This window comes from Onthophagus taurus, chromosome 3 (assembly GCF_036711975.1).
Source record: "Onthophagus taurus isolate NC chromosome 3, IU_Otau_3.0, whole genome shotgun sequence".
NCBI classification, from domain to species: Eukaryota; Metazoa; Arthropoda; class Insecta; order Coleoptera; family Scarabaeidae; genus Onthophagus; species Onthophagus taurus.
The window spans coordinates 22,717,838-22,741,311 of NC_091968.1; the positions used below are offsets into that span (position 1 = coordinate 22,717,838).

At 32.9% G+C, this 23,474-nt stretch overlaps 2 protein-coding genes and 1 long non-coding RNA gene across 5 annotated transcripts; 2 read left to right on the plus strand and 1 right to left on the minus strand.

The window, feature by feature from the left end:
• Window positions 1-3,127: 3,127 nt before the first annotated feature.
• Window positions 3,128-4,165, plus strand: LOC139429552 (galactoside alpha-(1,2)-fucosyltransferase 2-like). The gene has a single exon (XM_071195377.1). It carries the CDS (start codon window positions 3,177-3,179, stop codon window positions 4,125-4,127), a length of 951 nt encoding a protein of 316 aa, XP_071051478.1. The 5' UTR covers window positions 3,128-3,176; the 3' UTR covers window positions 4,128-4,165.
• Window positions 4,166-4,252: 87 nt separating this feature from the next.
• Window positions 4,253-21,058, plus strand: LOC111421332 (homeobox protein rough-like). Of its 2 annotated transcripts, none has more exons than XM_071195379.1 (3): window positions 4,253-4,776; window positions 14,086-14,317; window positions 20,654-21,058. In XM_071195379.1, the coding sequence occupies exons 1-3, from the start codon at window positions 4,530-4,532 to the stop codon at window positions 20,811-20,813; spliced, it is 639 nt and encodes a 212-aa protein (XP_071051480.1). In that variant the 5' UTR covers window positions 4,253-4,529; the 3' UTR covers window positions 20,814-21,058. The 2 variants fall into 2 exon arrangements, with proteins under 2 accessions (XP_071051480.1, XP_022910242.1); XM_023054474.2 differs by having other exon boundaries at window positions 14,083-14,317; window positions 20,654-21,057.
• Window positions 11,573-14,092, minus strand: LOC111421333 (uncharacterized). Of its 2 annotated transcripts, none has more exons than XR_002707182.2 (3): window positions 13,341-14,092; window positions 12,810-13,277; window positions 11,573-12,745 (listed from the first exon to the last, which is right to left on the minus strand). It is a non-coding gene; the product is annotated as an uncharacterized lncRNA (long non-coding RNA). The 2 variants fall into 2 exon arrangements; XR_002707183.2 differs by having other exon boundaries at window positions 12,804-13,277.
• Window positions 21,059-23,474: the final 2,416 nt, after the last annotated feature.

A 23,474-nucleotide genomic window follows, 5' to 3' on the forward strand; every position in this document is an offset into this window, starting at 1 on the left:
GGAACAAAAAGAGTTCTGATGTGTTAGAGGAAGCCATGCAGAATAGTTTCCTTGATAGTACACAAAATGCAATTTATATGTCATTGTAATTGTTTTAAAAAAGAAGAGAAAAATAAACTTATTTACTGTTCATGACTAGTTTTATTTATCTCCTATTTCTTTAGGTAATAACTTTATTAGATTAACTAACCTTTAGGTAGGGTCTGATATTGCAATTAGAACTTCCGGTAAAAATTTCGAAATTGTACATTCCGGGACTCGAAATAGATACTCCAAAGATGTAAAGCTGTCTCTAGTGGCTAAATAGCGTAGCGTTATTACAAGTTTTACTCTTGTGGGAATAGCCAATCTCATTACCGTATTAGTTTTTTGGATTGAATCTTCTACCATTTGCAGCAAATTATTAAAATTTGTAGTACTTATTCTTAGGCTATTTCTATAAGCTGTCGGATCTTCTTCAGCTAATTCTTTTAAAAGGGTGCAAGAAGCACCTAACTTATCCCTGCGAGAAATCCATTCCCTCACTCATTTCCTTTTTCGTTTCTCGCAAATCGTGTTTTTTAATTCTTCTTGTAAAACGGCTCCAACAACCAAGGCACATCCACGTAATACTTCTTTTGATATTTTAGGTGTCATTTCCACTATACAGGGTGATTCACATAAGAACCGACACAGAGCAGGGACATGTAGAGGACAATAAATTAAGATGATTTAACGCAACTTATCTCTATACCAAGTTGTACCCCTGAGGAGTTATAGGCCTTCAAAGTTGGCTCTTAAATTTTTAAAACATTCAATATCTTCGTAATACATTAAGCTAGAAAAACCAAATTTGGTATACGTTATGAGTGTACCGAGGGTATTAATTGGTAGCAAGTTGAGACCAATTGAGGCATTTCAAAGGGTTGATTAAGGGTGATGGTTCCCTAAATTTTGGCAGATTTTTTTAACCTTTTTGTGGATTTAATACATTATTACCTCATTTCATGTGGAATTTAATTCTAAAATTTTTTTTACTCTTACTATTTTTAAAAAACATTGTCGTTTTCATAAAAAACTCAAAAAACTAAAGACGCGTATCTTGTTAATGCTACTTAAAATCATCGAAAATTCAGTAGTCGGCTGTGAAATTGTACGTAATTTGAGAAATAAACTGTTTATTATGAGCTAAAAAGACATCATCCATAAACCAATTTAGTTTAGGCATAATAATTTTCTAGTGATAAAGAGAAAATCCCCAAAATGTCAAAATTAAGTACTTTTAGTTTTAAAATCGATCATAACTCAAGAATGAAAGGTGATGATGAAAGTTTTTTAGGAATAAATTGTTTATTATGAACTAAAAAGATATTATTGATAAACAGATTTTGTTTAGATGTAATGATTTTCTAGTGATAAAGAGAAAATCCCCATAATGTCAAAATTGAGTACTTTTGTTATCAAAATCGATCATTACTCAAAAATTAATTGTGATGGAGATAAGTTTTTTTGAAATTAATTGTTTATTATGAACTAAAAAGACATCATCCATAAACAGATTTGGTTTAGTTATGATTTTCTAGTGATAAAGAAAAAATCACCAAAATGTCAAAATTGAGTACTTTTGGTATTAAAATAGATCATAACTCAAAACTGAAAGGTGATGGTGAAAAGTTTATTTGAAATAAATTGTTTATTATGAACTAAAAAAACATCATCCATAAGCAAATTTAGTTTAGGTATAACGATTTTCTAGTGATAAAGAAAAAATCACCAAAATGTTAAAATTGAGTACTTTTGGTATTAAAATAGATCATAACTCAAAAATTAAAGGAGATGGAGAAAAGTATACTTCAAATAAATTGTTTATTATGAACTAAAAGGACATTACTCATAAACAGATTTGGTTTAGTTATAATGATTTTCTAATGATAAAGAGAAAATCACCGAAATATCAAAATTGAGTACTTTTGGTATTAAAATTGATCATAACTCAAGGATGAAAGATGATGGAGAAAAGTTTTTTAGGAATAAGTTGTTTATTGTCAACTAAGAAGACATCATCCATAAACAAATTTAGTTTAGATGTAATAATTTTCAGGTGATAAAGAGAAAATCCCAAAAATGTCAAAATTGGGTACTTTTGGTGTTAAAATCGATAATAACTCAAGAATGAAAGGCGATGGAGAAAAGATGAAGAAAACCTTGTCGTCAAATAACTTTATAACTTTGTCGTCAAGTTTGACGTACAATTTCATAGCCAACTACTAAATTTTCTCTTATTTTAAGTAACATTACGAAATACGTGTCATTAGTTATTTACGTTTTTTATGAAAACGACAAAGTTTTTTAAAAAATAATACGGGTAAGAAAAGTTTTAGAATTAAATTCCACATGAAATGAATTAGTAATGTATTAAATCCGCCAAAAGTTTAAAAAAATTTGTCCAAATTTAGGGTACCATCACCCTTAATCAACCCTATGAAATGCCTTAATTGAGTTCAATTTGTTACCAATTAATACCTGTGGTACACTCATAACGTATACCAAATTTGGTTTTTCTAGCTTAATGTATTACCAAGATATTGAACTTTTTAAAAATTTAAGAGCCAACTCTGAAGGCCTACAACTCCTGAGGTGTACAACTTAGTATAGAGGTAAGTTACGTTAAATCATTTTAATTTATTGTCCTCTACATGTCCCTGCTCTGTGTCGGTTCTTATGTGAATCACCCTGTATATAACTGAACCAACCTTGACATTACAACCGTCAGTATTATAAAATCTCTTCTACTCTGTATCTACTTTGCTCGCCGATATAATTACACGATACTTTTTTACTATCTAGATAGAGCTATCTAGATGAGCTAGTAGCTAGGAAAGTTGACCGGTCTCCAACTTTACTCGCATACATATTTGCTAGCTAACTATCTGGATAGTTTACACGCCACCATAATTACACAGAACTACTTTACTAGCAGCTAGTAAAAAAGTGCACTAGTGGCGTGTAAACTATTTCCGTGTAATCGACCCTTTACGGACATTTAAAATCTTTTGCAATACACTTTTTACGCTTCAACCAATAAAACTTATTGCCATTTAATATATCATTACATAGAAAGTGACAAAATCAACTCATCTCTTATCATTTATGTCAAAGTCAAAAATTAATTTGAAAATGAATAATTTTGCTAGAAAATGTTAAGATTAATATATATACTAAAATTTGTTTGTGTAATTTACGCAATCAGAAACGGACATATGTTCGATAACTCCATAAGAAGATTTTTTGATACCCCATTTCGAGGTGATCCTGATTGTCCATGGACGAGTATCGTAACAATAAGCGCCAGTAACGATTTTGCGACCCAAATGTGGGAATATTGCACGGTTTACGCTGTCGGTCGATACACCGGTTTAGATCCTTTTGTTCCTCCGTTAATCCATAAGAAATTATCGTTGATTTTCCAAGGATTATCCGTAAAATCATTCGCTAGAATCGCGCGTAAATGTAAATTTAATCGAAAGAAATTCGTTTTTGATTATGCGAGTTGGACCAACATGGATAAGAGTTTGTTGATATCAAAGGGAAATATTGAATTAAATTTGGTGTTGAAATATTTAAAATTTTTACTTGATCAATTTAAATTGACGGAAATTTTTAAAAAACCTTCCAGCTCCATTATCAAAAAAGCTTTAAAACAATACGAATCAAATAAATTAATTGGAATTTATATAAATAAAATCGATTTTGAATACGAAAACCCTTTGTTGGCTAAAACCGTGGATTTTTATGAAAAAGGACTACAATATTTTCGAAACGAATATAGAAACGTAACATTCATCGCTTTATGTGGAATTAACGCAATTTGTTTGGACATATTTAAAGAACAAAACGATGTTTATATTTATAAATATAATAATATCGAGCGTTTAACTATTGCGATATTATCGCTTTGTAATCATGTTATTTTCAAAACCGGCGGAATTGGTTTATGGGGAGGATTATTATCGGGGGGCGAAATAATTTATTCTTTTTGCGAAACTCTTCAAATAAATAAACCTGGAAATTATACAATCATCCAAAGATTAATTGGAACTAAAAAGAATTGCGATGAATATGATTATTCAATTGAAAATGTTGCATAAAAAGTTTTTTTTATTTAAAAATAAACGCATCAACTAATTCGTTTGTGTTTCGAATACAATGAACGTGGTTGCATTCACCGGAAGTGATGGGGGACGAATCCCCCGCAATACAGATCACAATTTATATAGACCAACAACAAAATTGTTCGAACGTTCTCTCGATTTGCCGCTTGTGTTCAAGTACCCGTTACAAACACCCTTAATAATCACGTTTTAGCCGACAAATAGGGGGGCCCCCGGACCGCCCGTTCCAGTAACATCATTGGACTTTGTATTCCGGCCGCCCACGCACGACTCCGCCCACGGGAAAAGCCCTCTCGAAGCTTTGCATGCCGAAAGCTCCCAGAAACAATCCAACAATTTCATCGGTTACATGTTATAAAGTTTTTCGAAATTTCAAAAATGATGGAAAATGCTAATTTAAAAACACGTTCAAACCAACCGTGTTCACCCAAAGACTTTTTCGCGCGGCTTTACGGGCATTTAGAGAGTGATCGTGATGAGAAAGACGACGGGGAAAGAGTTGTTGGTAATCAAAATGTTGTCGCTCCAATTCCCGTCTTTCCAACTCCTCCAATTCCGTTATTTTTACCGCACGCCACTGATGTACAATTAACTGCAGCAGCCGCCGCTGGATTATCAGCTTTTTGTAAGTAAATTTTGTTTAAAAACCATCAATTTCACGTTTGACGTTTCAATAATAAAAATTAACCTAAAAAGAAAAAAGATAATGACATTTGAATAAAAAATTAATACCAACCTAATATCTTAAATGTCATATTTTTGCTTTTTGTAAGATAATTAGACCGCGTTATAGGTTTATCTTAGAAAAAATGCTACAATAAAAAAAATAGATGAACCTACAATTTCGGGGCCAGTGTCCTTATGTCTTAAAACCAAAATGTTCGAACTTTTAATTTTGACATATTTGTCAACTTCATAAAAAATCCTTTAAAATGAGTCCAAACTCGACATATTTAACTTTAATATTAATGCAAATACAATCACTTCCGGTTTGAAACGTCAATTTTGACATATTTGTCAACTTCTTAGCAATTTAATTTTTAAATATTAATACCAACCTTATTTTTTTATGTTTCTTTTATTATATTTTTGTTTTTGTGACAAATATTCAAACATTTTATAAAAATTAAAAATATGTCAAAATGACATTGACATTTCAAACCGGAAATTCTTATATCTCGAGTGATATTGGAATTAAACGTATCATGTTTGGACTCATTTTAAAGGATTTTTCACGGCGATTACAAATATATCAAATTGACGTTGACATTCTTAACCGGAAGTTGACCATAACTTCATTAATATTGAAAGAAAAATGAGAAAAATAGACGAACCTGAGATTGTTCAAAGTTTTTATAATTTAAGTTAATTAGTCGTCCGTGCCGTATTTTATTAGTCATTGTTATTCACTTGTTTCTCGAGTTGTTATTGACATCAAAAAGTGTAATAAATCGTTCCGTTCAATTTTCGTGAAAAGTAGTTTCAGTTGTGTTAATAGATACACATGTTCGTTAAAAGCATTTCGGCTTTTATTTTCTATTCGAAGAGATACTTCTACATTTTCTACAAGAACAGTAAGACTTTTCCTTTTTTTGACAGTTTTTCTAACACCCAGGTTTTTAAGTGACGGTCTCGACTATTTCTTAACAGAGATGAACCTACAATTTCGGGCCAGTGTCGTTTTTTAGATGTTAGTATAAAATTAAAAGTTTAAGACTTTTATTTTATATACAGGGTGGTTCAGTTTTTAATCGGGAAACTTTACTAGGACGTAGTACTTGCCAAAATAACACAAGTTTTTTATATAAACATAGGGTCGCAACTCTTTTGTTTTCGAGCTATGAGCGATCAAAGTTGAGCTAAAAATTTACATTTTATTATTTATTTCGGCTATAAGTAAACCGAAGAATTTGAAATTTGGTATGTATTTACTACTGGTTAACATCTTGTTTTCTAGCATACCTTAAGCTTCCCTAGCGCCCTCTAAGGGGATGAAATTCACCACCCCCTTGGTTCTTTTTAGAAGAACTTTTTAACGCCATGGAGTATTAACATAAAAAAATATTGGTTATAAAGCTCATTCTTTAATGGCACTTTTTTGTCTCTTTAGTTTTTTTCCTAAAATTGATAGTTTTTGTGTAAAAAAATGGAATGTCGTGCCATGTACCGCCATGCTTAGCTAAAATTACTCTAAAAGTTGGCTTTGATTTTCAAAAAACAATTTATGTTTGTATTGAGACGAGCTGTTAGTTACGTTAAATCCTCTTAATTGTTGACAATTATTGAAAATATTTCTTGATTGTTATTAAGTAAAAGTATCATTATTTTTTTATTGTTGATCATTGTTTAAAAAACTAGGAAAAATTGATCATGCCACGATTATTTTCGACAGAAGAATACGCAGACATTCATTTTATTTATGGTTTTTGTGATGGAAATGCGGAAGCGGCATCTAGAGAATACGCTGGAAGGTTTCCTAATAGAAGATGTCCTGATCCTCAGGTATTTATCAATACACATCAACGTTTTCGACAATATGGTTTAAATACCCAGCAAGTACGAAATAATCAAAATAACAGAAACCAAAGAGCAATTTTAAACCTTTTTGATAATGACAGCACATTAAGCAGTCGCATAGCTGCTAGACTACTTAAAGCTCAAAATTTACGAGTCTCAAGAAGTACAATTTTACGAACTCTGAAGAAGGACCACAGGAAACCCTATCGTTTTCAACCTGTACAAAATTTAAGACCTGAAGATGGTCCTAAAAGAGTAACTTTCTGTAGGTGGTTTGTACAGTCTGTTGAACGTGACCAAAATTTTTGTAAGAAGATTTTGTGGACAGATGAAGCCACGTTTACAAGAAGGGGTGTAGTAAATTACCATAACTTACATAGTTGGGAGCATGAAAATCCCCATGCAATACGTCCAAAAACCTACCAAACAGAGTTTAGTTTTAATGTGTGGATGGGTGTCATTAATAATAACCTCTGTGGGCCTTATTTTTTGCCACCTCGTTTGAACGCAACGATGTTTTTAAATTTTTTGCAAAACGATTTGGCGGAATGTTTATCGGACGTTCCTCTAGGTGATCTGGAGCAACATTGGCTTCAGATGGATGGGGCACCATCGCATTACAGCGCTAACGTACGTGCATGGTCATAGACGGATAGGACGACTAGGTCCTGTCAATTATCAAGAGGCAAACCGAGGTCCCGTTGCCTGGCCACCAAGGTCTCCTGATCTTAACGTTTTAGATTTTTTTGTGTGGGGCTATATGAAAAATCTAGTTTACGCCGCTCCAATAAACACTCGGGAAGAACTGTTGGGAAAAATAAAAGACGCTGCTAACACTTTAAGGAACAATCCGTTTCAAATATTAGCAGCAGCTAATTCTGTTGTTACAAGATGCCAAAAATGCATTGATAACAATGGCATGCATTTTGAACAATTTTTAAATTAATTGTGTTTATTTTTGTAATGAGTTTTTTTGATAAATTTGTTTCATTTTGATTCTTATTTAGTTTTCTGTTTGTTTTTTAACATTTTTCTCTTGTAATTTCCATTTTTTTAGTATACTATTTAATTTATTATTAAATGTTACTTATCTTTTGAATGATTATTTTAACTTAAATTTAATTACATTTTTTATTACTTTAATGAGAAAACAAGTCAAGAGACGAAATCGTAAATAATTTGTGTTATTGTGTTAGCCCAAAATCCTGGTAAGTTTACATCTTCCATAGCCAACTTAAAATTTTGTTTTTTATTTGTAGGTAGCGCTTTGCCGCGCAATGTAACATATTTTATTTTTTTACGCAAAAACTATCAATTTTAAGAGAAAAACTAAAGAGACAAAAAAGAACCACTAAAGAATGAGCTGTACAACCCATATTTTTCTATGTTAATATTGCATTGCGTTAAAAAGTTCTTCTAAAAAGAACCAAGGGGGTGGTGAATTTCATCCCCTTAGAGGGCGCTAGGGAAGCTTAAGGTATGCTAGAAAACAAGATGTTAACCAGTAGTAAATACATACCAAATTTCAAATTCTTCGGTTTACTTATAGCCGAAATAAATAATAAAATGTAAATTTTTAGCTCAACTTTGATCGCTCATAGCTCGAAAACAAAAGAGTTGCGACCCTATGTTTATATAAAAAACTTGTGTTATTTTGGCAAGTACTACGTCCTAGTAAAGTTTCCCGATTAAAAACTGAACGACCCTGTAGAATTTAAGTTTAACTAGTTTCGGCCCTTAGCCATCTTCAGAAACTTTACAACTAGATTAACATCTCTTATCTTATCCATTTTACAAACGATAGCGGTAGGTAGCGCTAGTTAGCATAAAATATCACTATGTTGCATATTTTTATTGCACTAAAACTAGAACTAACACTAGACCTAGAACTAGAATCATTCGGGTTTAGCCGCCTTTAGAGACGTGCGGCTAAACCCGAATGTTTCTAGTTCTAGGTCTAGTGTTAGTTCTAGTTTTACACTATCACTAGAACTGACACACGACCTAGAACTAGAATCATTCGGGTTTAGCCGTCTTTAGAGACGTGCGGCTAAACCCGAATGTTTCTAGTTCTCGGTCTAGTGTTAGTTCTAGTGGCAGTGGCAGTTAGCGCTAGTTAGCATAAGATATTACGATGTTGTATATTTTTATTGAACTAAAACTAGAACGAGAACTAGAAACATTCGGGTTTAGTCGTGAAGAAAACTTTCAGTTGTCAATGTCAACTTTAATTTTATAATTATATTCGTAATCTTCTCAAAAAACCAAAAAGTTAGAACTTTTAACTTTTAATTTTCACATATTTGTCAACTTCATAAAAAATCCTTTAAAATGAGTCCAAACTCGACATATTTAACTTTAATATTAATGTCAACGTCAATTTTGACATATTTGTCATCTTCATTAAAAAACCTTTAAAATGAGTCCAAAGATGACGTACTTATCTCAAAAAACAAAAAAGTTAGAATAAAAAACATTTAACCCGAAGTTAGCAACAATGCCGATAGCAATTTAATTTTTAAATATTAATACCAACCATAATTTTTTATTTTTTTTTTTATTATATTTTTGTTTTTGTGACAAATATTGAGACTATAAATACTATTATACTATTATATTGAGATTATAAAAATTAAGAATATGTCAAAATGACATTGACATTTCAAACCGGAAGTAGCGTCTATCTCGAGTAATATTGGAATTAAACGTATCATGTTTGGACTCATTTTAAAGGATTTTTCATAACAATTACAAATATGTCAAAATTGACGTTGACATTCTTAACCGGAAGTTGACCATAACTTCATTAATATTGAAGATAAATATGTCGTGTTTGTACTCCATTTAAAAGATTTTTAATGAAGATTACAAATATGTCAAAATTGAGGTTGACATTTTAAACCTGAAGTTAGTTATCAAACAGGGTGTGTCAAATATCTGGAATATAACCAACAACTTCGCCATTTGTGGTTTTAAAGAAAAATGTTTCAAATACAAGTTTCTTTATTAACCATGGCGCATTTTTTGGCGATATTTTCTAGTTTGTATTGTTTTTTGTTTCGTTGCTATGGCAACCAACATTGTTATTTTAAATGGGATGCATACTTTGATAAAGGCTAAGTCCCTCTATGCGTTGAACATATCAAATCATATGGTTGTATAAGAAAAAAATCAAGAAGTCCTAAATCTGCTAATTACAATCAAAGTAGGCACCGAAGACAGCTTTAAATGTCAAAAAAATTACAGTTTCAACAATTATGAATAATAATGTTAATAATTAATAATGTATGGCCATTGGTAACTATCTTCGGCTATCAACTTTTTGGAAGGTTTTTAACACTTCCGGTGTTAAAACTTTTTTTTAATACTTTGGATACTGTGGATTGTGTAATTTGTGCAATTTTTTGACATTTAAAGCTGTCAATGGCGTTATTTCGGGGCCTACTTTGATTAACAAATGGACAACTTGATGGGGTTCTTTCATGATGTATTCTTTATTAAAAACCTTTAAAACGATTCCAAATATGATGCATTTATCTCAAAAAACCAAAAAGTTCGAACTTCATACAACTTTCAACTTTTAATTTTCACATATTTGTCAACTTCATACAAAATCCTTTAAAATGAGTCCAAACTCGACATATTTAACTTTAATATTAATGGAAATACAATCACTTCCGGTTTGAAACGTCAACGTCAATTTTGACATATTTGTCACCTTCATTAAAAAACCTTTAAAATGAGTCCAAAGATCATGCATTTATCTCAAAAAACAAAAAAGTTAGAATAAAAAACATTAAACCCGAAGTTAGCAACAATGAAGATAGCAATTTAATTTTTAAATATTAATACCAACCTTAATTTTTTATTTTATTTTATTATTTTTTTTTGTTTTTGTGACAAATATTAAGACATATAAAAATAAATAAAAAAAATTTAAAAATAAAAAGAATATGTCAAAATGACATTGACATTTCAAACCTGAAGTTGCTTATATCTCGAGTAATATTGAAATTAAACGTATCATGTTTGGACTCATTTTAAAGGATTTTTCAAGACGATTACAAATATGTCAAAATTGACGTTGACATTTCTAACCGGAAGTTGACCATAACTTCATTAATATTGAAGATAAATATGTCGTGTTTGTACTCATTTTAAAGGATTTTTAATGAAGATTACAAATATGTTAAAATTGAGGTTGACATTTTAAACATGTAGTTAATTATCATATAATAGAAGTTTTATAACTAAAATTAATGTAGTGTTTGTTTCTTAATATTTCTTTTGTTAAAAAAGAGTGCTTAATTTTTAACCTGTAAACTTGTAACTAGGGATTGCAATTCCAGGCAAGTTTTACAATCCCGGGATTTTAAAGTCAACTTTCGTTTCATAGGAGGCTCATAATTGTGTTTTTGGTCAGCTGAATGTACTTTCAAATTGTGCTTTGTTAATAAATGCGTATGAAGGCCTATTGTAGAATCACCCAATTTTCTAGATTTAGGATAGATCCACATTTCTTACATTTTACAGTTTTATTGCCACTGGACTTTAAATAATGCGATTTTGTAAAATAAAAGATGGTTCTTTTTCAGACACGTTTCCAAGGATATTTTTTTAAACACAAGTGCAATCAAATTAATTTCGCTAAATATACAGGTGTTCAGAATGAACTCAGAACACATGTTGCCAAATGTGTTTTTCATGCAGATATGATAATGAAAAAATTTTAAAAACGAACTTTTTTTTATTCTAAATTACAGCTTATTTATCAACAGATATTGAATATTAATGATTGTTTATGATTATTCGCTTTAGAATCGAACGAAGAATGTTGCTACGTGTAATTTCTGAACATCCTGTATATCAATAAAAATTACTTTTAAAACGCACTGTTTATACTATTACTTTTAAAATGCATTTATTCACCATTTGACTGATACGACTCTAACACTTCGTTCTTAATTTCATTTTACAACTTTTTAAACTTTCATTTTATAAATTAATAACTAATAATCCGATTTCGACTTTGATATGCGAACTTTTTTAACAAAACAAAAAGAAATATTAAGAAACTTGTTTGTAAAATGGATAAGATGAGAGATGTTAATCTATTTGTAGAGTCTCTGAAGATTAATTATATGCAGTTTAAAAGTACAAAATCAAACTCTAGATTATTTTCTTCAAACATGTTTACACGAATCGTCATTATTTTGTCTATAGTTTTAGTGGTTAAATTTATGCCACGACTTACAGAAACAGCCTGTATAATCGTAAAACGTACCCAGTGATTAAGCGATGTCATCAGTGTTCTGTGATAAAAATGGACAAGCACAAAATAATTTTCAATAGTTTGAGCCTGTCTATTCTAAGTCTTATATTTTTAGATGAAATCGAAAATCCCGTTTTTTTCAACATTATACATTTGTCGCTTAGTCAAGTAATGCATAACGCGGTCCAATTGTTAACAAAGAACGTCGCGTGATTTCATCCCGGATTTAGTAATATTAGACGATGCGAATATTTTCGGAATTATGCCTCATTCGTTCCGCATGTTCATCATCCTTTTACCGGGGGTCCCCATGTGAACCATGAAAGGTGCTTCCTGAGAACACCGAGATTGACGGAAGAGACGAGAGAGGATGGAAGCCCTCGTTCTTCACCATATGGTACCAAAAGCACCCCCTCAATAATTGCTAATTACCAACAAAAATTCTTGTTATTAGTTATTATCACCGAATCTAATAACAGTTGATATTTTTAAATTGGTAATAACGTGTAATTTGTTGAATTGGAAAATTTAACACTTTCCGTTTGGATGCGTTAAAGTACCATCGCGACGCCCAAAAGCTTAACCATATCGAATCGACGACAGTTTGTCGGTCCTTCTCTCTTAAAACCGCGAAGTTCGCCACAATAAACCGCAATGCAAAATATTATTATGATGAGATTACGCGGTTCCAGTCGAACGCTTTCGAATAATGGTGGACGTCGCAACGCTCCCTGGGGACGGTTCCATGTGACGTCGCGGCGTTTCCGGGATTCTCACTCCCGATTATTATCCGGGACGCGTGCAACTGTAAACATCACAGAGAGAGAACGAGAGATACAGGAAAAATAAGGTTTAACTATTACTATTACTTGTTATCTCAGATATCCAAATTGTAAGTGTCTTCTATTCATGATTGTCTCTGATGATGGCTTTATTGTTGAAATCAGTAAGCTCTAAAAATTTCCATCCTCTCAATTTTTCTTATAACTCAACTAATGGAGTTGAAAATTTTAAAAGCAGATTAGAATTAATAACGATTTACTAAAATGGTGTCTCCACCACAAAGCACTTCACCAGCAAAGCATATCAAAGAATGCAAAACATCCAAATTTCGTTTCATTTATCAGATTTCCATGAAATTGGAGAAACTCCGTCTGACCCAGGCGAAATCTCTTTTAATCAAGTAGTGTATGTTCAGAGTTATTGACTTAAATCCTCAATCCATCTCGCATGCGATGATTAGAAGTCTTTAGCCACTGGTATTCATGGTAATCAGGTGTAAGCTGACATGTCATAGACACCTGCATTGCTATGTCTGTGTTTCTATTCCTAAATCTCTGCAACATACATGACATAAAAAATTAGCAATAATACACTCAGTGGCATAAAAAACGCATCACCTAAAATGATGACCAGTTTCAAACTTCAATAACTTTGAACACTACCCTTTGCCAATATTTTTGTAGGTGTCTTCCCCATTTTGGCGCTCTTCAATTTCAGTGTTTTCTTCCTGCACTTTGAAGCTTGCTGTGGAGTGTACAAAGAAATTAATTTTAAACATAAGGAGCTTGTAGTCTCGTCTGTTCTGATCACTTCTGTTTTTTGTTCAAGTTTTTATTGTTGTTAATACCAAAGTTACAAAACCTAAAGGATAACGCAGCTTTTTCGGCAGCGCCATCAGAAATTAAAGCAAGCCAGAAAATATTTCAGTAACATTTAGTGTCGTTGACTGTTGCTAAATAAGAAAAATGCCTTTAAGTCTTGCAGAAGTTGCTCAGGCAGTGGCTTTGGTGAAAGATGAGAGAGCTCCTTCCAATTATGTAGGATGAAGATTAAGACTAACAACAATGCTGCTATATCTGCTATAAACATTCTGGACAAAAATGTAACATAAAGTAAATCTATCTTGCGAAAATGCGTAATTATCTAATATCATCGTTGAAGAAGGCACATCCTTTCTTTCTAGTTTATTATGAATGCATAAAGTGTAGGAAATGTTTATAATGATGTAGATACGTACTTCCTGTTAATTCCCAATAAATCCTCCTAATTTCTAAATACCTCCTCATTTTATTAATGACAAATATGGTCAATTCTCAAAAATAAAAATTCATATGTTTAAAATTTCGAATTTCTTTTTAGTAGCTAGAAGACGTCGTAAAGAAGGTAGGCCGAGACGACAAAGGACTACATTCAGCAGCGAACAAACTCTCCGTTTGGAAATCGAGTACCAAAGGGCCGAGTATATAAGCAGAGGAAGACGTTGCGAGTTGGCCGAATCTTTACATCTATCCGAGACGCAAATTAAAATTTGGTTTCAAAATCGAAGAGCTAAAGACAAACGCATTGAAAAGGCTCAACTCGATCACCAATACAGGTAATTAAAAATCGAATTTTAAAAAAGTATTTTGGTGCTTTTAATCCATTTGCATCATAAACTCAAATACAGGTGTCACACAAAAAACGCCCCAAGCTGTAACTCTGTCATTTATATTCCGATTTTCACGACCGAGGCATCAAATGAAATGGTTTGATGAATATTATGGTTCATGCTACAAATAAATTTTTTTCAAGGCCATCTTCAATTTTAAGCGATTATTAACTTTTGTTTTTCAAATTACTCCATATATTTCTCTTCACGTCATTAGATAGAGATTGTTTTTCTGAATCCACTGATGTGCAATACATCCACTTTGAATGTAATTTTAGCAGAAAAAAGACACCTGTATATACAGGTTGTCGCACAAGAACGCCGTAAGCTGCAACTCTGCCATTGACCTTCCGATTTTTATGAACGAGGCAACAAATGAAATGGTTTGATGAATGCTATGATTCATGCTACAAATAAACTTTTTCCAACGCCATCTTCGATTTCAAGCGATTATCAACTTTTGATTTTCAAATTGCTCGGTATGTTTTTCTTCACGTTATGGGATAGAAATTGTTTTCTGAGCCCATTGATGTACAATACATTAACATTAATTGTAATTTTAGCAGAGAAAAACAATTAAAACATTTTCCGAACATTGTCTTAGTCACTTCTGTAATACTGCAGTGTGCCATGGAAAAAATAACACGCAAAACTGATAACAGTCATTAAATGCTATTTCAATGCCCAAGCAGTTGTAAATGATACTTATAAGTTGGTTTTTCATTTATCCCATGGCACACTACAGTATAACACAAGTGACTTTAAGAGAATGTTCAGAAATTATTTTAATGTTTTTCTATGCTACAATTACAATTAATGTTGATGTATTGTACATTAATAGATTCAGAAAAAAAAACTCTATCCAATAGCGTGAAGAAAAACATACCGAGCAATTTGAAAATCAAACGTTGATAATCGCTAGAAATTGAAGATGGCGTTGGAAAAAGTTTATTTGTAGCATGAATCATAGTATTCATCAAACCATTTCATTTGATAGCTAGGTCATGAAAATTGGAAGGTAAATGACAGAGATACAGCTAGCGGCGTTCTTGTGTGGCAACCTGTATATACAGGTGTCTTTTCTCTACTAAAATTATATTCAAAATGGATGTATTGTACAGCTGTGGATTCAGAAAAACAATCTCTATCCAATGACGTAAAGAAAAATATATAGAGCAATTTGAAAAGCAAAAGTTAATAATCGCTTAAAATTGAAGACGGCCTTGGAACAAATTTATTTCTAGCATGAATCATAGTATTCATGAAACCATTTCATTTGATAACCCGCTCATGAAAATCGGAATGTAAATGACAGAGTTACAGCTTGGGGCGTTTTTTGTGTGACACCCTGTATATACCACGATATATCACAGCTTGTATTAACTTAACTTTTGAACTTTTTCAAAGTTACTATCGTGGTTTTCAAAAAAGCCCATTGCTTTGTCAAGGTGCTCAATTGCTTCTAGAAGTATTTTCGTTGTCAAGTCTTCAGATGGTTCAATATTATTGGTGCTTCTTGTATTTCAAGATTTTTTTATTAAAATTGAGTTTCCTGATTGGTCTTGTTTTTTCTCCAATTTGGAAATAAAGTCGTCTGTCAATAGCGTGTATAAGCATAGAATTTGTCAAGTCATCAGGAATTTAGTCTGTAAATACAGCCTCTGTCCCAGCCGCCACAAAATACAAGAGCTCAAAACGCAAAAAAAAGGCTAAGCACATTATATCTTACAGGAGCGTGGCTAAGTACAATCATGTTCACGGGAAATGCACACTCAAGGTCAAGCGCTGTTGTGAGATCCGACATGCCGCTGGCTAAACGGGCTGAGCCGAGCGCACACGAAGCTCGTGGCTCGTGTGCGTTCGGCTCAGCCCGAAATTTTAATTCTTTTTTTAGTCCATTACTTGAATTTATATATATACTTTAATTATTTCTATTTTTTTTTGTTACATGAACGGAACTTTAAGGTTCGGTCATGTAAGACGGCTATGTCGACCATTGTGAGACGAGACAGGGCCACTCGTGGGGGAGGTGTGGCATTGTACATAGCGCAGCATCTGAGGTATGTCAATGTGCGTGACGTCGGTTTTGTTGATGATGACGTTGAGCAGCTCTGGGTTTTGGTGTCAATCATGTCTAGAATTATTGCTTTCGGGTGCGTATATAGGTCTCCAAGCTCAAATGTGTCTGCCTTCCTTGGCAAGCTGAGTTCCACGTTGTGTCATATATAGGATGTCTCTGACTTCCTGTATTGTATAGGGGATATAAATATAAATATGTTGGATTTTGATGAAAGAGCCACAATGAGATTTAATATACTCTTAGACGAATTGTCTCTTGATCAGGTAATTAATCTACCCACGAACAACCCAGATACGTACAATTCAAAGAGTTGTACAAACCAGATAAACAGGCCTTTAGATATTTCAGACCATAACCTAATCCAATGTGATATAGTGTTTTCAGGCTTGAAGTCCGCTCCGACGGGCAGATTATGCAGGAATATATCTGGCATGAATGACTCCGACTTAAGGCGTGATCTCGTTTGTTTACCTCTTCATAACATCTATCATATGAATGATATTAATCAAAAAGTAAACTTCTTAAACTCTCATCTGTTGAATCTACATGCACAGCTGCGTCCTCTTAGGACTACTAAGCCTTTTACTCCATGGATAACGCCCAATATTAGGTTTATGATGAAGCTCAGAGAACAGGCTCTGGGTAAATTTAGGAGAACAAAACTAGCTCCTCATTTCGATTATTACAAATCTTTGAGAAATTTAGTTACATCGGCAAAAAAAAGCTTATTTCAATAGCACATTTAAAAATATGGACGCGATTTGGATGCGATTTAGTGGTTTCCTCTTTGTAAGTGAGACATACTGTATAAGTTGTGGTGTGGTTTAAGTAGCCAATTTTTGCTTCTCTCAGATTCTATACAGGGACTGGGATTTTTTGACCATATTCTTTGTTTTGAAAATTTGCCATTTAAGCCAATTTTTTGCTAACTTTGAAGTCCTCTAGCGGCGAAACGAAGCAACTTTGGATATAGATAGCTTAACTTAAATCGACCTATTTTGAGCCAAGGAATCTGTGGTCTTCCGTTGTACACGCATTTCGGAGACACCTGTATATAAATCATTCCATTGAAGTAAATTAGAAATGGTCACTCAACGAATATGTAAAAATCCTTCAGAAAAATCAAAAAAAGGGACTAAATAGGGTTAAAAATAAGGAAAAACAAGAATTTTTAAGACCAGTCGTTCTTTAACTGTTGTACTTTCGCGTTTATACTTTTAGATCAACTGAAATTCTTTGAACATTTTGTTAATATTGTTTTTCGTCCTTTTCAAGTAAGTTACAAAAACTCATTAAGTTAAGTTTTATGTTTTTCAAATTTAGGGTTCGACCCTTTTGTTTTTTCTGAAGGATATTTTACATGTTCGTTGAGGGACCATTTCTAATTTACTTCAATGGAATGATTTATATACAGGGTGTCACACAAAAAATGCCCCAAGCTGTAACTCTGTCATTTACACTGCGATTTTTATGAGCGAGTTATCAAATGAAATGGTTTGATGAATACTATGATTCATGCTACAAATAAACTTTTTCCAAGGCCATCTTCAATTTCAAGCGATTATCAACTTTTGATATTCAAAGCGCCCGGTATGTTTTTCTTCACGTTATTGGATAAAGATTCTCTTTTTGAACACACTGATGTACAATACATTAACATTAATTGTAATTTTAGCAGAGAAAAACAATTAAAACATTTTCCGAACATTGTCCTTGTCACTTCTGTAATACTATAGTGTGCCATGGAAAAAAATAACGCGCAAAACTGATAACAGTCATTAAATGATATTTCAATGCCCGAAGCAGTTGTAAATGATACTTATAAGTCGTTTTCTTTATTTTTTCCCATGGCACACTACAGTAATACAGAAGTGACTAAGACAATGTTAGGAAAATGTTTTAATTGTTTTACTCAGTTAAAATTACAATCAATGTTGATGTATTGTATATTAATGGATTCAGAAAAAAAATCTTTATCTAATAATCTGAAGAAAAACATACCGAGCAATTTGAAGATCAAAGTTGATAATCTCTTGAAATTGAAGATGGCGTTGGAAAAAGTTTGTTTGTACCATGAATCATAGTATTCATCAAACCTTTTCATTTAATACCTCGCTGATGAAAATCGGAATGTAAATGACAGTTACAACTTGCGCTATTCTTGTGTGACAATCTGTATATACAGGCTGTCTTTTTTCTGCTAAAATTACATTTAAAATGGATGTATTGTACATTAATGGATTCAGAAAACCAAACTCTATCCAATGACGTGAAGAAAAATATACGCTGCAATTTGAAAAACAAAAGTTAATAATCGCTTCAACTTGAAGATGGCGTTGGAAAAAAATTATTTGTAGCATGAATCACAGTATTTATCAAACCATTTCATTTGATACCTGGGTCATGAAAATCGGAATGTAAATAACAGAGTTACAGGTTAGGGCGTTTTTTGTGTGACACCCTGTATATGTATACGATTTCCCGATTACTCATATGTGTACCACATTGAGGGTAACTATTCCATGTTTTGTATCAATTTTTTTACCAACTATTTAATTTTAATTTTAGTTGTACCTGAAGAAGGCTACTTGACCGAAACATGTTGTACTGAAAAAGATAAATAAAGAAATCGCATCGTTTAGTTTAGAAACAGTTAGTAACAGATATTGAAAAGGAAATTCTAGGTTTCGATAGGAAAGCTGAGGATATCATCTATCAGGGTAATAGATGAATATCTACCCGCTATCTTACGTTATAATATTTTACTAGTATTAAATACAATTTGGATTTATTATGATATGATGTATCAGATAGAACTATTACATATCCTTCATTTTTCAAGTCTTTTGCTAGTATTTCATAAGTTTCATAGATTCATATTAATTGGGCGCAACATCTCTACATACAGAGATTAACAGATTAGTTTCAAAATATACAAAAGGAAGACAAGTAGTAGGAGGACACTTTTTAGGAAGGACAGAACCTACAAAAGGACTGTCCTATCTAAAGGAGGACGATTGGTCATCTTAGTATATACCACTTTTAACGTCACAACGTTAAGGGGACTTCCCCTAATTCGTTTACTAGTTTGTACAACTATACAACTAGCACCACCTATTGGATCGTTCGTACTAAATGGGTACAAGGAAATACGTAAGTGCGAAAATATCGAGGTAGTATGCCTGTATATTGAACTAAAACTAGAACTAATACTAGACCTAGAACTAGAAACATTTGGGTTTAGCCATGCATCTTATAAGACGGCTAGATAGGAACTTGAGGACGCTTTTTTCCATGCTGCTAAATCACAAAGGTATCATCCACGACCCAACCCAACCCAACCCAACCATAGCTTTGGTTTCCTTAACACTTCTTCTTCAAACATCTCTCCATGTAAAAATTGTTCTGAAGTGCCATGGAATATTTTTCGGTAAATCCTCCGGAATAAGTTTCTGGCGAAAACCATCAATGGCATCTTTGACTGGTGCAAATGGAGACTCCACAACAAAATTTACCAGGATATCATGGGGATCTAACTAGATACTTTTGATTGATTCCAAAAAATGGCAAGAAAAAAAATCTTGACAAAGAGCTGAGTCAAAAACTTCTGTGTTGTTCTGTTGAAATTTTTATAGTTTTCATCGATCACAAATATATTATAATTATAATTTAGTCGCCTATACTATACAGGGTGTACAAAAAGTATGGAATAATGGTTCTACAGCTTTAACTTCAACTTGTATTTAAAAAAGTTTTAAATAAAAGTTACTTGAAACTATTTTTCGCATATCTTGGCGTAGAAATAAAATAAAAATGATGACGGCCTGTATTTTAAGGTTTTTGGATTCCTTTTGACAAGGTGTTGCAAAATGCCATAAGGTTTTAATGCTTTAAACTGCATAGTTCACCAGTATAATAAAAAAAATTTGGTAATACGGGTTTTATTTCTTATTAATGATGTAAATGAATTAAAACACCCCATTTTGTGTATCCACCCTTAGTTATTGTAAAAATGCGTGTACAATTCGAATAAATACCGCTTAAGGGTTGACAGAACGATCAAAGAACATCATATTAACAGGTGTTCGACGTAATTAAATTTCTAATTACCAATTCCACGATATCATCATCATCATTATCATCGAGTTTTAATTATTTCCATAAATTTATTATCTTATTTGAAGTGTATAATATATTTTTAGGAAAATTTTTGGTACATTCCCCGGTACAATGTGTCCCATATGCGTTGACACCGCTTGTTATCATTCAACGACACCCTCGATTTTACCACACTTCAATTCAAGATCAACAGAAACAACGGCGAGCGAAAACACCAAAGAACAAAGTTCTGTGATTCAATGAACTATTATAAGTAAGAGAATGTTAAAATAATTTTGGAAGTTAGTTAAATAATTAAGACTGTATTTAAAATTAATATTAATCTCATCTATAATCCAACTTAATATTGTTAAAAAAAAATGATTTTAGTAGGATTATCTAGTCATATTTATAGTGTTATTAATCTTAACATGCACGTTGAATATTATAAGTTTCTTTGTTTATTCTTCACTCAATAAATTATTCAAAAAAAAAATAATTTTTATTTTCTCATTTATTTCTGTTTCGGTTGATTGTAGTTTTAGAAATTTTCTATTGGGGCTTAAAGAGATCATTAAGATCCTCATCGCGAGTTCCAAGTAATATTAGGGTGGGTTTTTAAAAGAAATGATAATAGCCGAGTTCGAAACGACCGAAGGGATGGATGGCGTGAGTTTTAAATCGGCCACGGGAAAAGCCAGATGATGGACCGCGCGCGCCAAGGGCTAATCTGCGACCGCTTTTGTATAACATCTGGCCACGCTCCGTTTGAGTCTATGATTGCCCGGCACGATATTTATATGGCAAGGCACAATAAGGAGCCCTCTTCTTATCGTTTCCCAAACCAACTCACTCCCCACGAACCCCCACACAAAATCTTTCACCTTAATGAGACTCTTTTAGACCGAGTGGAAGTTATTTTTTTTTATTATGTAGTTTTAATCTTTATAGGTAATTAAATTTAAACATAAAATTTAAAAAAAAATAATTAGAATTTATCTAACATCTCGTTTTTAAAGATTTTTACAATAAATACAGTGTGTTACTTAATTATCGTACCCGACGTCATCATTGCAAGTATGCAACCAATATCACAGTATTGGTATTGCAATACGCGTACTGTGATATTGGTTGCATAATCGTACAATAATTAATTAACACAGTGTATAACATCAAATCATAACCTCCGACATCTAGACCATAGTAGAGGTTGGAATGCATTTATCCCAAGTCATACAAAGGCGTCTTTACACAAGCAGACTCAAGTTTTGCTGAAGAAGAATTATTAGCCCATCTTGAAACAGAAGAAAGAGAAAAGGTAATACATGTCCACCGAATCAAAACAAGAATCGAAACGGAGGATGGACCTAATGATATTAGCACTGCCTCAGTCATAGTGACATTTAGAGGAACACCTTCACCACAGATAGTTACGCTCGTCTTCAGTGTCAGACGCCCAGAACCATACATTGCCCCGGTAACCCAATGCCAGAATTGATTACGATACGATTATACCAAAAAACAGTGCAAATGTAAAACAAGATGCCCGGCTTGCATAGAAGAGCACAAATGTGAAAAAAAAAATTCACCAAGATGCACCTTCTGTGGTAACAACCATCTCAGCAATGAAAGAGGGACCTTACCAAGAATGAGAAAATGTCCAAAATACACAAGACTTATGAAGCTGCGCAGAAAGTGGGTCCGGATTATACTCAGCAATCAACAATTCTCACACAGGTAGTGATGGATCCCAGAACTTAATGCAACCCAACCTAAACTAACCATCAACAAAGAGACAATTGAACAAACAAATCGATACAAAAAAATCATATAAAAAACCATCACTTCGCCCAGAAACAAAATTCTAACGAAACACAAAGGAGTTTGAAAACGCATTCGTATTAGTACGTAGTACAGTAAATAAAGACAAGTCGCGAGATGGTCGAACAGGAACTTTAAATTGTAACTCAGATAGTATCGTGGAACAGTAGTTGTTGACTACTGCCTTGATATTAATTTAGCGCCTAGAGGAGAGCTGCTGGATACCGAAAACTGTGCATCGCTGCGCATAAAAATTTGTATGAAGGTGCCGAAGAAAACGCTTTTGGACTTGCTCTAGGTGATCAATGCAGGTGGATACTGAAATTGAAATCCAGTAAATTAGGGCATTTGGGATGTCGTAGTTGGAGAGTTCTTTTAGAAGAATCCTATGGTCAATCCTGTCAAAGCTTTTGCTGTTTTCAGTATATATGTATAGCATCAACTTGGCTATTGTTATCAAGAATATTTAATACAAAATTAGAAATAAAGTTAGATTGTACTGTCCTACCCTAGGACTAGATATTACTAATACAAGATTAGGTACTGCTAATAAAAGATTAGATGCTGTTTGCAGAAGACTAGATAATACTAGCGGAACACTAAATTTAGAAGATTACATACTGAAGAAGAAACGCTGCTTGAGATTCTGGAGGATGTATCATACGCGGAAAGAATTGCAATGTGGTTTATGCATGATGGTGCACCACCACATTTCAGTTTGGTTACTCGTGATTTTTAACAGCAACATACGAAAATCTCTGGATTGGTCGAGGTGGACCACACACATGCTCGATCCCTAGACTTCAACCCCTTGGATTATTTTTTCTGGGGATTTTTGAATTCATTAGTTTACGCTACTCCAGTGGAGAATTTTGACGATTTGCGAAATCGGATAATTGCTGGGACACTCAATTAGAAACGACCCTAGTGTGTTTGAAAGAGTTCGGCAATAAACGACGTGAAGATTGAAGATTGATGCTTATATTCAGGCTGGGGGAAGTCATTTCGAACATTTATTGTAGATTGAGCAACTTTACATGTACTTTTTGGTAATAAAATGTTGTTATTGTCGTAAATTTTGTTCGCCCTGTATCTTCGAATCAA

Excerpts from the sequence above, each read along its gene's own strand:
- LOC111421332 (XM_023054474.2), top strand. The coding sequence starts at position 4,530 with ATGATGGAAAATGCTAATTTAAAAACACGTTCAAACCAACCGTGTTCA. Across the intron at positions 4,777-14,082 it reads CGCTGGATTATCAGCTTTTT|TAGCTAGAAGACGTCGTAAA; the intron begins GTAAGTAAATTT and ends ATTTCTTTTTAG. Across the intron at positions 14,318-20,653 it reads CAACTCGATCACCAATACAG|GAAAATTTTTGGTACATTCC; the intron begins GTAATTAAAAAT and ends ATATATTTTTAG.
- LOC139429552 (XM_071195377.1), top strand. The coding sequence starts at position 3,177 with ATGTTAAGATTAATATATATACTAAAATTTGTTTGTGTAATTTACGCA.